Here is a 16,013-nt window from a genome sequence, read left to right on the forward strand (position 1 = left end):
TCACGGTCCAGATTAATACACTGCCAGCACTTTGCCATTGACTTTCTCTCCTGGCTGAAACAAGTTTTTCTCTTTGTTATTAACAAGCTGTGATTCATCTGTAGATGTGCCATGGACCAGATGTCATAAAATTCTGTTGCTGATCGATGAGATGCTTCCCTAAGTTATCAGAGCTAGTTACTCAAACAGTAACTGTGACTGATTTTGTTCATCCATATATAATAGACTTTTTTATGCACTGGTGGATTTTCCTTTTATTTGGTTTGGAGCATTCCCTTAAAAAAATCTCATCAATAAAAAAGTCTTATGCCCATACTTTGGCTGATCTGACAGGAAAGCATCTGCATTGGTATTTTGTATGTGGAAGGAAGCCATGAATACATATTCATCAATTACGAAAATGAGCTCCTAAGGCTTGTTGTGGAAAGCAGGTAGAGGTGAGAATTTTGCTGTGATTACAGCAAGTCAGATGGCAATTATTTAGTTATTAATTTATTTTCTTGTTAACCAATTTTTTGGCATTATCATTTTGTTCACAGTTCCATCTCAAAGCTCCAAATCTGAGACCACCTGTGTTTTGATGGTCTGTTGCTCAGAGATCAGATTTTGAAAGTCAAGGTTTCCCATTTTCTGACACCAGTGTCAGAATACTACTAGTAGTACTAAGTTTAGGGAGCAATTAGTAACTGTGAGAAGAGACAATATTTATTCAGTCAAGGACAGCTTTTCAGAAAGGCAAAATCTGTTAGGTTTTACTGCCAAAATAGCTACACCTTGAAAAAGTGAAGTTCTGAGTTTAAGTCCATACACTTTGTACACTTTGGAGTTTACAGGTAAGCAAAACATAACTACTGCAGACTGAAGAACATCAGTTTATCCTGTTTGATCATTAGAACTTGATTCCTAGGCCTTGCATTTTCCAATGCTTTCATATATTGCACAAAAATTCATCAAAACCAGTGTCTTTGTTAGTCTTCAAGGTAATTTTCTAAATTAATTATTTAAAGATTTTTTTCTGAATGAAAAAGAGTACATGATATCTTTTCTTCATCTTGAAGATATAGAGTAAGATGGTCTAAATGCTGATAAAAATATTGCTTGTGCGGAATTGCCAGAATAAAAATATTTCCAGAGAAACATTTTGAAGTAGATTTTGCTTTCTTTTGGTGAATATGACTTGAACCGCAGCTCTTCTTGCAAACTCTGCTTCTCAATTTATTGATGAATAACTTACAGAGAGAAAGGTTAAACTATCAGCTGGCTTGCTTAAGGGATTTCAATTTCTATGGTGTGCATGCTTCTATTAGCTTTGAATGCTTTTTGTCAAAATATTGGGACATATGTCACATACAGTATATAACTTGATCTCTCACATCTAAAAATGCTGTGCAGAATTCATTGACTTTACTGGATTTTCAGAGCTGGTAACACACTCTTATACTTTAGTAGAATGTTTCAGACTTCACTTACACTAAAAGCATTGGATATTTCTGCTGTTGAAGGAATGTAATGATACCATGGGTTCATACATTCGCCTTGCACTCACATCCATCTCAGTGGCATGAGCATGCTCAGGGTGCCGGTGCTGGTGGACTTGACTTTGCTGGAGGAAAAGTGCTTCTCAAGAAATAATAACAAGATCTTGGTTGAATGAACCGTGTCCTAACAGCTCCAGGGCCTCATCATGACAACCTGGAGAAAGCCACCACCCAAGCTCGGTGGAATCCGTTCTCAAACCACTGGTGGTGGTCAAATCCTGGAGAGAAGACGCAAGAACCCACACAAGCAACCAAGGGTAAAGAATGTCATGCTTAAGAGGGCACTTTGATTAGGGGCTGAATAACCAGAGCACCAGGGCAGCAAGCTTCAGCAGCATTAAGTGGTGGGGGGTTGAATGTGTGGCACATGTCACTGCTATTCATTACCATATGTTTGAAGTGGGAAAAGCAAAGTACTGGGCTATCTCTCACTGACTGTACATTTGGTAGCGATTGAGCAGTTGTCCACATTGTTCATGTACTGCAGAGGTATTCCGCGTGTCTGAAAGGGATGAGTATGTGAGTCATTTTATAAAGGACGTACTTGGGTTTTTCTTTTTTCCTGTTTGGAGGCAATTTAGAAGTAGACTATTCCAATGGGAAGGAATTGTGCGAGAAAGGAAGAAAATGTTTTCAAGTCAGTACACTATGCTCACTCTGGTAGAAGAGGACAGAGTATGGTTAGTGCTGCGAGCATGCACAGGGCACTGAAATGTAGCTAAAAGAGCCACATTGGTGCAGCTTCAGCAAGGCCATGGCAGAGTGGTGAATCCCTTGTGGGTGGAAGAACCAGGAGAAGATATGGGCCGTGGGAAGCACGGTGCTGTACACTCTCCTCTGTGATTGTAAGGCTGCGTGCAGGGGAGACAGGAAAGCATAACTGCTGTCAGCAGAAGACCTTGTGGCTTAGGGGTTCATGGCAGATTTAACATCATCACGGCAGATGTGACCTCAAGTGGCAATGGTTCAGACGACGAAGACTCTTCAGAGGAGACAATTTACCCAACAGTGTTTCCAGGCTGGGACAGGAGTGTGGCCAAGGACGAGTATGCTCCAAGTACTAGTAAGGAACTTCCTTTCTCTTTGGATGGTTTCTTTCTTCTTTTTCCTGTCCTACTCGATGTTCCTCCTCCTTTGCCACGCTTATATTGTGTGAAAATTGAATGCTGTCCGATCGGCTCTTGTTTCAAACACATCTCCTGTGCCACAGGAAAAACCCGTTTAGATCTTGTGAGGTCCGTATCCTTAGAAGCACCATCTTCCATTGCTTCTAGAACTGATGTCTGGATTAGTCCCACGACCGATAATTTTATCGTACCATAAACCAGTGTTACATAGTACAACAAAGCAAAAACCTTAATCCACCTCACCTTATGGGTGATAAGCAGCAGCACAGGGACTATATATGGCAAGTGAGGTGATATATAACACAACTCTAAGAACGAGCGCCACAACACTTAAGAGCCAATAAATCAATATTGTGACCAGCGACTATTAAACTAATATAATGAATGCTTATAGCAAATTTGTTGTAACATGTTCTGGTCAGATCTGTCATTATCTCAACCCTTTGGGGCCCCACGTTGGGCGCCAAAAAAGGACTGTCCTGGTTTAACCTCAGCCAGCAACTAAGCACCATGCAGCCGCTCCCTCAGTCCTCCCCCCCTCACAGCGAGATGGGGAGGAGAATCAGGAAAAAATGTAAAACTCGTGGGTTGAGATAAGAACGGTTTAATAACTAAAGTAAAATATAACACAATAATAATAATGAAATATAATAATAATAATAATTGTAATGAAAAGGAATATAACAAAAAAAAGGAAAAAAAAAAGGAAAGAAAAAAGAAATAAAACTCAAGGGAAAAACCAGTGATGCACAATGCAATTGCTCACCACGTGCTAACCAATGCCCGAGTAGTGATCCGCCCTCCTGGCCAACTCCCCCCCATTTATATACTGAGCATGACATTCTATGGTATGGAATATCCCTTTGGCTAGTTCGGGTCAGCTGTCCTGGCTATGCTCCCTCCCAGCTTCTTGTACACCTGCTTGCTGGCAGAGCATGGGAAACTGAAAAATCCTTAACTTAGGATAAGCGCTACTTAGCAACAACCAAAACATGAGCATGTTATCAACATCATTCTCACACTAAATCCAAAACACAGCACTGTACCAGCTACTAAGAAGAAAATTAGCTCTATCCCAGCCAAAACCAGGACAATGTCTTGTCTCCATTCATATCTGATTTGTGGGCTTCCCTCATGGCATGTTGTGTCTCAAGGAATAATTCCTCTTTGAAGGGAGTTTCCAGCCTCTATACAAGTGGCACAATTATTTCTGTTTGCATGCCAATACCTGTTCGGCTTGCCTAGCACGGTGGATGAAAAGGCTGTAGATTCCTGTAATTTTTCTAAACAAAAATCTCTTTCCATCCTTAAATGCCTGTCACAAACCTATGGAACATTACTATTTGAAATGCTATGTTCTGAGAAAATATTGTGCATTGGTAATGTGATAGGAGTAAAGCTGTGCCTCTCTCTCCATGCTGTGCTGATGCCTAACTGGAAAGTGTTACTGGTGTGGATTTTGCTGACAGCATCAGGCCAAGGGGAATGCATGTGTCTTTTGAGTGGAATGGCCGTAGTTCTGAGCCTAGGTCCTTGGCAGCATTGGCTTCATGGGGTTGTCAGTAGAAGAGAAGGTTAAACTAATGGGTGTGCTTATCTCTGGATGTCCTTTTTGCCCATCGCGGATACTTCTTTCACCTTTTGTACGTGATTTTATGTCGTCTTGGTGGATGTTCCTCATTCTGGAGTCTATCTAAGGCTATCTGCTCTCTCCTGCTGGCAAAGCCTGTGAGGAACTCATTAACCTTGTTGAATGTGAAGGGCTAGCAAAGACCCACAGGGCTTTTTGACGACTCCTCTCAAGGGACTATGTTCTTTCTTGGGACTGGCACTAGTGCTTGCATCTGGCTAAGTGTTTGAGGAATGTAATGATACCACGGGTTCATACATTCGCCTTGCACTCACATCCATCTCAGTGGCATGAGCATGCTCAGGGTGCCGGTGCTGGTGGACTTGACTTTGCTGGAGGAAAAGTGCTTCTCAAGAAATAATAACAAGATCTTGGTTGAATGAACCGTGTCCTAACAGCTCCAGGGCCTCATCATGACAACCTGGAGAAAGCCACCACCCAAGCTCGGTGGAATCCGTTCTCAAACCACTGGTGGTGGTCAAATCCTGGAGAGAAGACGCAAGAACCCACACAAGCAGCCAAGGGTAAAGAATGTCATGCTTAAGAGGGCACTTTGATTAGGGGCTGAATAACCAGAGCACCAGGGCAGCAAGCTTCAGCAGCATTAAGTGGTGGGGGGTTGAATGTGTGGCACATGTCACTGCTATTCATTACCATATGTTTGAAGTGGGAAAAGCAAAGTACTGGGCTATCTCTCACTGACTGTACATTTGGTAGCGATTGAGCAGTTGTCCACATTGTTCATGTACTGCAGAGGTATTCCGCGTGTCTGAAAGGGATGAGTATGTGAGTCATTTTATAAAGGACGTACTTGGGTTTTTCTTTTTTCCTGTTTGGAGGCAATTTAGAAGTAGACTATTCCAATGGGAAGGAATTGTGCGAGAAAGGAAGAAAATGTTTTCAAGTCAGTACACTATGCTCACTCTGGTAGAAGAGGACAGAGTATGGTTAGTGCTGCGAGCATGCACAGGGCACTGAAATGTAGCTAAAAGAGCCACATTGGTGCAGCTTCAGCAAGGCCATGGCAGAGTGGTGAATCCCTTGTGGGTGGAAGAACCAGGAGAAGATATGGGCCGTGGGAAGCACGGTGCTGTACACTCTCCTCTGTGATTGTAAGGCTGCGTGCAGGGGAGACAGGAAAGCATAACTGCTGTCAGCAGAAGACCTTGTGGCTTAGGGGTTCATGGCAGATTTAACATCATCACGGCAGATGTGACCTCAAGTGGCAATGGTTCAGACGACGAAGACTCTTCAGAGGAGACAATTTACCCAACAGTGTTTCCAGGCTGGGACAGGAGTGTGGCCAAGGACGAGTATGCTCCAAGTACTAGTAAGGAACTTCCTTTCTCTTTGGATGGTTTCTTTCTTCTTTTTCCTGTCCTACTCGATGTTCCTCCTCCTTTGCCACGCTTATATTGTGTGAAAATTGAATGCTGTCCCGATCGGCTCTTGTTTCAAACACATCTCCTGTGCCACAGGAAAAACCCGTTTAGATCTTGTGAGGTCCGTATCCTTAGAAGCACCATCTTCCATTGCTTCTAGAACTGATGTCTGGATTAGTCCCACGACCGATAATTTTATCGTACCATAAACCAGTGTTACATAGTACAACAAAGCAAAAACCTTAATCCACCTCACCTTATGGGTGATAAGCAGCAGCACAGGGACTATATATGGCAAGTGAGGTGATATATAACACAACTCTAAGAACGAGCGCCACAACACTTAAGAGCCAATAAATCAATATTGTGACCAGCGACTATTAAACTAATATAATGAATGCTTATAGCAAATTTGTTGTAACATGTTCTGGTCAGATCTGTCATTATCTCAACCCTTTGGGGCCCCACGTTGGGCGCCAAAAAAGGACTGTCCTGGTTTAACCTCAGCCAGCAACTAAGCACCATGCAGCCGCTCCCTCAGTCCTCCCCCCCTCACAGCGAGATGGGGAGGAGAATCAGGAAAAAATGTAAAACTCGTGGGTTGAGATAAGAACGGTTTAATAACTAAAGTAAAATATAACACAATAATAATAATGAAATATAATAATAATAATAATTGTAATGAAAAGGAATATAACAAAAAAAAGGAAAAAAAAAGGAAAGAAAAAAGAAATAAAACTCAAGGGAAAAAACCAGTGATGCACAATGCAATTGCTCACCACGTGCTAACCAATGCCCGAGTAGTGATCCGCCCCTCCTGGCCAACTCCCCCCCATTTATATACTGAGCATGACATTCTATGGTATGGAATATCCCTTTGGCTAGTTCGGGTCAGCTGTCCTGGCTATGCTCCCTCCCAGCTTCTTGTACACCTGCTTGCTGGCAGAGCATGGGAAACTGAAAAATCCTTAACTTAGGATAAGCGCTACTTAGCAACAACCAAAACATGAGCATGTTATCAACATCATTCTCACACTAAATCCAAAACACAGCACTGTACCAGCTACTAAGAAGAAAATTAGCTCTATCCCAGCCAAAACCAGGACAATGTCTTGTCTCCATTCATATCTGATTTGTGGGCTTCCCTCATGGCATGTTGTGTCTCAAGGAATAATTCCTCTTTGAAGGGAGTTTCCAGCCTCTATACAAGTGGCACAATTATTTCTGTTTGCATGCCAATACCTGTTCGGCTTGCCTAGCACGGTGGATGAAAAGGCTGTAGATTCCTGTAATTTTTCTAAACAAAAATCTCTTTCCATCCTTAAATGCCTGTCACAAACCTATGGAACATTACTATTTGAAATGCTATGTTCTGAGAAAATATTGTGCATTGGTAATGTGATAGGAGTAAAGCTGTGCCTCTCTCTCCATGCTGTGCTGATGCCTAACTGGAAAGTGTTACTGGTGTGGATTTTGCTGACAGCATCAGGCCAAGGGGAATGCATGTGTCTTTTGAGTGGAATGGCCGTAGTTCTGAGCCTAGGTCCTTGGCAGCATTGGCTTCATGGGGTTGTCAGTAGAAGAGAAGGTTAAACTAATGGGTGTGCTTATCTCTGGATGTCCTTTTTGCCCATCGCGGATACTTCTTTCACCTTTTGTACGTGATTTTATGTCGTCTTGGTGGATGTTCCTCATTCTGGAGTCTATCTAAGGCTATCTGCTCTCTCCTGCTGGCAAAGCCTGTGAGGAACTCATTAACCTTGTTGAATGTGAAGGGCTAGCAAAGACCCACAGGGCTTTTTGACGACTCCTCTCAAGGGACTATGTTCTTTCTTGGGACTGGCACTAGTGCTTGCATCTGGCTAAGTGTTTGAGGAATGTAATGATACCACGGGTTCATACATTCGCCTTGCACTCACATCCATCTCAGTGGCATGAGCATGCTCAGGGTGCCGGTGCTGGTGGACTTGACTTTGCTGGAGGAAAAGTGCTTCTCAAGAAATAATAACAAGATCTTGGTTGAATGAACCGTGTCCTAACAGCTCCAGGGCCTCATCATGACAACCTGGAGAAAGCCACCACCCAAGCTCGGTGGAATCCGTTCTCAAACCACTGGTGGTGGTCAAATCCTGGAGAGAAGACGCAAGAACCCACACAAGCAGCCAAGGGTAAAGAATGTCATGCTTAAGAGGGCACTTTGATTAGGGGCTGAATAACCAGAGCACCAGGGCAGCAAGCTTCAGCAGCATTAAGTGGTGGGGGTTGAATGTGTGGCACATGTCACTGCTATTCATTACCATATGTTTGAAGTGGGAAAAGCAAAGTACTGGGCTATCTCTCACTGACTGTACATTTGGTAGCGATTGAGCAGTTGTCCACATTGTTCATGTACTGCAGAGGTATTCCGCGTGTCTGAAAGGGATGAGTATGTGAGTCATTTTATAAAGGACGTACTTGGGTTTTTCTTTTTTCCTGTTTGGAGGCAATTTAGAAGTAGACTATTCCAATGGGAAGGAATTGTGCGAGAAAGGAAGAAAATGTTTTCAAGTCAGTACACTATGCTCACTCTGGTAGAAGAGGACAGAGTATGGTTAGTGCTGCGAGCATGCACAGGGCACTGAAATGTAGCTAAAAGAGCCACATTGGTGCAGCTTCAGCAAGGCCATGGCAGAGTGGTGAATCCCTTGTGGGTGGAAGAACCAGGAGAAGATATGGGCCGTGGGAAGCACGGTGCTGTACACTCTCCTCTGTGATTGTAAGGCTGCGTGCAGGGGAGACAGGAAAGCATAACTGCTGTCAGCAGAAGACCTTGTGGCTTAGGGGTTCATGGCAGATTTAACATCATCACGGCAGATGTGACCTCAAGTGGCAATGGTTCAGACGACGAAGACTCTTCAGAGGAGACAATTTACCCAACAGTGTTTCCAGGCTGGGACAGGAGTGTGGCCAAGGACGAGTATGCTCCAAGTACTAGTAAGGAACTTCCTTTCTCTTTGGATGGTTTCTTTCTTCTTTTTCCTGTCCTACTCGATGTTTCTCCTCCTTTGCCACGCATATATTGTGTGAAAATTGAATGCTCTTCTCATCAACTGTTCCTTCCTAAATGTCTCTTTTGCTACTGTAAAAATCATGAGGTCCATATCAATAGAATGAGTATCTCTTCTATTACTACTTAACTTCTTAGTTTCATGCCTATTTGAATGCATGCATTCACTCATGATTTTCCAAGATAAAAAGTGTTTATCTTTTTTTCTATTTGTTTCTTTTTTGGGAAAACAGTGTTAAAATACTTCCAGTTCATGTTATTTTTATTCTATATCTATGCAAGAGTAGACTTCCTGTCTGTGGAAGATGATGTTCAGGCATAATTTGGGAGGTCAAACCTACATGCCCTTTTCATTGGGAAGTGTGAACAAAACAGTCTCATATTTGCTATCTTCCACACTCTTCTTATGCACTGTTCTAACATCACCTCATTTGTTTTGTGACCTCAGCTGTTCAGGCATGATCCAACACCACAACTCAGATATTTTACTACATAGCCTTATTTTTCTGATATGAATAGTCCCACAGTGATCATCTAATAGCTCTTTTTTTATCTAAAAAAGCCATCCATACCTAAAATCATTTTGTCTCAAAACCAGAAAACCACCACATATGAGGATCAAAGCCAAATGCTGTGTGTCACTGAAGCACACAGTCTGCTACTTGGCCTTATGACCAGGGAATGACCCCAGCCCTGGTGGTTTTTTTCAGTATAGATGTTGCCATTAATGACTATACTCTAACGCTATTATTTGTACAAAGATAATAATCTGTTCCTTTTTTGTAATTTAATTTAATTTGAGCACATCTTAGTGTGTCTTTTGTCTATGCACTTATTTACTCAGTAGTGTTTATAGATCACTGTTTATAAGCATTTTTCTTTTTTTTTTCCTCAAGATTGAGTATTTGGTTTTTTTCAGCAGCTGTCTGTTTTCAGAAGAAAATACAAAATAAGCAAGTCATCTTGCTTTGGGATTTTTTATTCTTTTGCCTAAGTTTTGGGTATTTCTGGTGTTAATTTATTTATCTTTGAGACTCTGCATTGGTGACTTATTCCACATGGTGTATTGCATTCCAACTACCTTCTGTGGCCTAGTGGTGTCTGCATGCTCCATGAGTGAAAATGTGTATACAGTTTCTGATCATAGAATCTTGTGGAGGTTTTATTTTATCTATTCAATTGTACTATAACTTTCTTCAACTAATATTGGCTTCCTGGTGGCTGTCAAGGTGCTTTCATTTTTTTGCTGACCATAGCTTTTGAGCTCAGTAGTGGATATTCTAACATGAATCTGCATACTTCTTGAGTACTTAGCAAGCATATTTTACATGTATTCAGACATCTACCATATTCTTTAGGTCCAGCATTATTCTTCAAACTTGATTTTAAATGTGTATAACTGCTGTAATGGTTTTGCACTACTCTCCCTATACATTATTCTTCTATTGTTTGTTTTCCCCATTCTTATTGGGAAACTTTGCATCTGTCCAATGCAAAGAAAAGAACTGGTTTGATGTAAAGGGATTTGATAAGAAGAGTAGAGAGACTACAGTTAAGCTATGCATGAATTTCCACTTTCCATCACCTTTATGGCACACACTAACAGTAGAGTAATAGTGGTAGATGTAGAGCATGGTCAGCGTTGAATCCTCCATTGTCCTAACAGCTGTGGACTCACAACATGAAACACTTCTGGAAATCTCCACGCAAGATCACTGGAACCCTGCCTATACAGATGAAGAGGAGCAGTATCCTAGCTCTGCTGGCAGGGGTAAAGCAATTAAGCATTTCAGATAATATTCAGATTTGTGACATAATTTGGTGAAGTGTAACACTGTTATGGTGCAGCTGGTTGTAATTCCCATAGCATTAGCTTCAGTTCAGTATAATACCTTCATATTATTTGTACTAGAGCCCTCAGAGGTGGCATCTATAACATTCATCTGTCATTCCAAGTCTATGTTTTGCATCTAATCTTCATTACTTGCCACTTTTCTTCATGTCTCTGGGATTTTTAAGCTTGCACTGCCAGTAGTGTAATAAAACTGAGCAGATTGTAACATTTGGTGACCCACCTCGGTGAGAAAAAAAAATTCCCTTTTTTCCACTTCAAAATTTCTATTGTAAAATCTGAAGACAAAAGACAAAAAAGGGAGCTAGTGATTCAAATACATGAAACTGCTACAAAGGATAACATACTACCTCCAGATGAATGTGAACATTCTGCTACCAATGTTAGTGCCAGTAGCCAACTGAGATACTGAAAGTGTGCTCATGTTCCTCAAGCCTAAAAACCTCTGTAGGCAAAGGCTTACAGAGTGCATTCCCCAGCTATTTTTGCTGTGTACCTAAATAGTTTCCAGTTAAAATTTTTTCAAAAGCATAGCCGGATATGAGCTTCAGTTTTAGGATGTTTTGGCTTTAATGCAGAGCTTTACCCTGTTAAGGAGAGGTGCAAAACTGAATAGCTGGAGGCACAGCTATATACAGCTGGATAGGGGTCCAGCCTTGTAATTGCATAAAATTAGATTATACTGAAAAGAAATACTTTTCACTGGGTCTTGTGGAAAGCCTTCTTATCCCTCTGTAAAAACAAGCATTTTCTACATCCTGTGATAGTTCTTTGGATTTATACAATCTGCTTCCAATAGCTAGATACCTGTCTTTCTGGTTCCAAGATTGTTTTGAACAGTGAAAGTTTATACAATTGGCATCAGAACAGGTGTTATAATCACCCAGAAATAATTTTTGTGATAACTTTCTTTTAGTTCTGAAGTATTGTTAGATCATAGATTAGTTAAACTTTTTTTTACAAGATAATCTATATGTATTGGGTTTAATTACAAAAATAATGAATTACATTTGCATGAGTGCCCTCTTTATGAACATTTCATTGCCTGAATGTGAAGATAAATATTCCTCCAGTTTTGCTTTTTTGGGGAAATAGCGTTTCTCTAGCTGGTGACTTACGGCGTATGTAACAGATCCAGCTCATTCTTTGCGTGCTCTGATTAAGGACCTTTGCTTTACCTTTAATACATCACTCATGGAAATGTGTGATACCTAAGGCAAATGTATTTCAAACTGAGTTCTAATGCTCATCTTAGTGTTACAGGTGTTCTTTTTTCCTAGTGTATCTTTTCTAAGCCTTTTAATGTTCATTAGAAAATCTCTTATGGTGGTGGTACTTCAGGTAATTTCTGACTGCACCTTCTGCTGTGTAAACAGCAGCAAATTAAAGAGTAAGCAATTAATTTATCAGTAAGAGCTTTATTACCGAGTTCAAAAGAAGTATGCTTTTCAACTTCAAATATATGAACCTACTTATTTCATGCATGCAGTCCCAAAAGAAATAACAATTTCCTTGTGTCGTGGTTTAGACCCAGCTGACGACAAAGCACCACGCAGCCGCTTGCTCACTCCTCCCCCCTCGGTGGGATGGGGAGGAGAAAATACAACAAAAGGGCTCGCGAGTTGCGACAAGGACAGGGAGGGATCACTCACCAATTACGGTCACAGGCAAACCAGACTCGATTTGGGGAAAAAGAAATTAATTTAATTTGTTACCAATCAAATCAGAGTAGGATAATGAGAAATAGAACCATATCTTAAAAACACACCTTCCCCCCAGCCCTCCCTTCTTCCTGGGCTCAGCTTTGCTCCCGGTTCCTCTACCTCCTCCCACCGCAGCAGTGCAGGGGGGCGGGAATGGGGGTTGTAGTCAGTTCATCACACATTGTTTCTGCCGCTCCTTCCTCCTTGGGGGGAGGACTCCTCACACTCTTCCACTGCTCCAGCATGGGGTCCCTGTCACGGGGGTCAGCCCTCCATGAGTTTCTCCAACTCAAGTCCTTTCCATGTACTGCAGTCCTCCGTGAACTGCTCCAGCATGGGCTCTCCCAGAGTCACAGCCTTTTCTGGGCCCAGCCACCTGCTGTGGCATGGGGTCCTCCACGGGCTGCAGAGGAATCTCTGCTCCACCGTTAACCTCCATGGGCTGCAGGGGGACAGCCTGCCATCTCACCACGGGCTGCAGGGGAATCTCTGCTCTGGTGCACCTCCTCCCTCTCCTTCTTCACTGACCTTGGTGTCTGCAGGGTTGCTTCTCTCACATCCCACTCCTCTCTTCACTGCAGCTCTTCTTTTCAGTAGTCTTTCCCCTTCTTAAATACGCTATCACAGAGGCGCTACCACCGTTGCTGATTGGCTCAGCCTTGGCCAGAGGCAGGTCCGAGTTGGAGCTGGGGAAGGTTCTAGCAGCTTCTGACAGGAGCCACCCCTGTAGCCCCTCCCCCACTACACAAACCCAACACACCTTGGAGCCAGCCTTGTAATTGTGTAATTGAGATAGTAACTCCAAAAGAGAAAGTTCATCATCTTTTTCACTTTTAAAAACCCAGAATACACAGACTCAACAGTTAAGTTAGTATTAATAAATATGAACTAGAGATGCAAGCTGTTGTTTCTATGTGTTCTTCCACTGCTTCTCGTATAGCTTTTCTCTGCCATTGGTCATTGGAATACTTTCTAGCACACTTAAATCTTCTTCCAATCCTGGTGATGCTTTTGTGTGATAGGGTTTCCAAAGGACTTTTGTTTTCTTTCATTTTTCATTTCACATCAAATGCAACAATGAAAAGAAAAAAACAAAACACAAAAGCTGAGCACCCTTGTTGTGTAGACCATGAAGATGAGAATAATATGACTGGTGTTGGGTATTTTGATCATTATTGATTCAATCATCATCTTATCAGCACTAGTTACAAGTGAAAATGAAAAACGTCAAGGACCAACCCAACATCCCCTATTACACAGTGTTCATTCTGGATGGATCAGTCAAGAACAAAATCCTGCAAATACCACTGGGAGTATTGAACAACATGAATTTACTGTTGCAGGTGAAAATGATATTGAAAAGGAATCTTCTCATACAGGTAATACTACAGGTCACACTTTAGTAAATTATCAGCGTTTACTAAAGGTTTAGTTTTAGGATTTTTTTTCTAATGTTTTTGCATTCTGAGGCCATAACAGAGGTTCTGCGAATAAACATGAGCAATTCTGATGTCATATTCTATTTTTTTAAAAAATATTCTATTCTTCAGACCTGTTCCTGGAGGTTTGCTTTCTCTCCGATTTGGATTGCTTGTCAAGACCTATAGTAGATTAATACTGTAACTGTCTCCTATGTTTTCTATTCTGTGTCATGCAGTCACAAGGTTTTAACAGGCTATCTACCAGGGTTTTATCTATAGGAAACAGTGAATGTTTAAGTGGAAAAATAATAATTTCTGTTGTATTTTTCACATATTTTGGAGCTGTGTTCACTCCCCTGTTGCAAGTCATTATTGGACCTGGGGTTTTTTTTCAGTTTTTGTTAATATGGCAGTTATAGCTAAAAAAATTTTTATCTAAAATATCTACTCACCCCACTTTCGAACTATGACAGGATGATACTGGTGATGAAGGGAAGAAATCAAAGCATAGTGTAGAATAAAAGAGAGCAACTGAAACATAAAAGATCAAATTATATTATAAAGCCAGTAACTGAAAATTGACATATTAGTTTCTGTTCCTGTGAGTGTACTAAGTTTACTAGTTAATGACTGATGTGCTGTACTAAGCACTGCCAACAGTGAATTTAACACAGTCATCATCTACTCTTGCAGATTATCAAATACAGGCCCCTGAAGACAAGCATATCATAAACATTATTTGAGATGCTGTATAATGTGGATCTATTCCTTCAACTAAATGTAATCTTATTAGCAAAAGTTTTGTGTAGCTCACTGCTTCAGCAGTCCCTAAGCCCACATTCCTCTAAGAGATCAACCCCAGGTATTTCATCAACATCCTTTAAAAATCTGGTGATGCAGTACAATGTATTACTGATATATATAAATGCTATACTATACTATACTACTATCGCAATATAATTTGGCCTAGTTGCAATTAAAATTTTAACATACTGTAGCAATTTTCTTGGGTTTTTTTGATTGGGTTGGGGGGTTAAGGAGGGTTATGCTAGTCTCTTGCTGTGACTGTCTAATAAAAGCTACAGATTGGTTGATATGGACAATATCATATTTTTCTAAATAACTGCAATATCAAATATTCTCCAGTTGAATGCTGTCTTATTTATTGTGTGCACCATTCACAAATCTGCAGCATGTGCTAGCCTTCCCCTCTGTCAGACTTCCTTGTCTATTTTCTGGAGATGCTGCAACTAATAAAATGAAATTTTGAGAGGAATAATTTGAATATAGTCAATACACTCAAATTCTACAATTAAAATCTTACTGAGGAGTCATATTCTTGCAGTAATTTCTGCCTTTGCTGTTCTTAATTCTGCATCAGTGGATATTGGTTTGATATTCAACCAATACAAAGTCAACAGCATAATTTGGCGAAATACTTTTGAAAAACAGTGAGATATCTTGATTCTGAAAACCGTGTGCTCAGTTTGAGGAAGGAGTCAGTCCTATTGGTGACAGTAGGCAGTCTTCTAAACATAAACCAGAATGAGAAGGAAATCTGCTTTACTTCTCTTTGCCGTTAAATGTAGTAGACATGTCAGCAAGGCCTGTCATAGAAACAAGAACTGAAGAGGAGAATAGTATGAGAAATGGATCTTTATATACTGAGTTCATAATTGCTTCACCATCATCATAACAGCTATGGCCTCCAACCATGGGGTCAAACAGAACGACTCGGCGCAAGACCCATTGGTGTATCCAGGTTGGGACAAGGGCGAGGATTATGCCACACAACCTGCTATAATGGATAGAATTATTCCTTCCAGAGAGAATAATCATGAAAAAGAGTCTTCCACTACAGGTACTACTAATAATGTCAATTATGTATATTTCATCACTTCTGTCTCTCAGATGGCCTGTCTTGGAAAAGGTATTGCATGAACTTGAGAGGAGTAACTTACTGATCTAAAAGACATTATACAGTGATTAATTTTCTCTGTGCTCTGCCTGGATGGTGGTGAGATAGAAGTTTTCAATTTTAGCTCTGTATAAAACATTTATTTTTTACTTACCAATACCACTTTTAGTGCTTTCTGTTCCTTAGTGAAGCATGACTGTGGAATTGTGTCTGACTCATTACATACATTATATTATTTGGTGTTGCCTAACTGTCTTTACCATAAAGTTGAATTCATACTTATGTATATTTGCACATTCAACGGGTTAATGCTTTTAATTTGTGAATATTCATCTGGGGAAAGAGTGTTCTTTTCATAGATTTTATCGAAACATTTGTCCCTCTGGTTCGTAGAAT

At 40.9% G+C, this 16,013-nt stretch overlaps 1 protein-coding gene across 1 annotated transcript in view; it reads left to right on the plus strand.

Moving 5' to 3' along the window:
- Nucleotides 1-16,013, plus strand: part of CD44 (CD44 molecule (Indian blood group)) — a 65,563-nt gene that overhangs the window by 32,747 nt on the left and 16,803 nt on the right. Inside the window, exons 7-14 of the mRNA XM_050897002.1 lie at nucleotides 1,670-1,795; nucleotides 2,482-2,601; nucleotides 4,694-4,819; nucleotides 5,506-5,625; nucleotides 7,720-7,845; nucleotides 10,390-10,494; nucleotides 13,478-13,657; nucleotides 15,399-15,560. Coding sequence (XP_050752959.1) covers nucleotides 1,670-1,795; nucleotides 2,482-2,601; nucleotides 4,694-4,819; nucleotides 5,506-5,625; nucleotides 7,720-7,845; nucleotides 10,390-10,494; nucleotides 13,478-13,657; nucleotides 15,399-15,560 — 1,065 coding nt within the window. The remainder of the gene's footprint in view (nucleotides 1-1,669; nucleotides 1,796-2,481; nucleotides 2,602-4,693; nucleotides 4,820-5,505; nucleotides 5,626-7,719; nucleotides 7,846-10,389; nucleotides 10,495-13,477; nucleotides 13,658-15,398; nucleotides 15,561-16,013) is intronic.

This window comes from Gymnogyps californianus, chromosome 5 (genome assembly GCF_018139145.2).
Source record: "Gymnogyps californianus isolate 813 chromosome 5, ASM1813914v2, whole genome shotgun sequence".
NCBI classification, from domain to species: domain Eukaryota; kingdom Metazoa; phylum Chordata; class Aves; order Accipitriformes; family Cathartidae; genus Gymnogyps; species Gymnogyps californianus.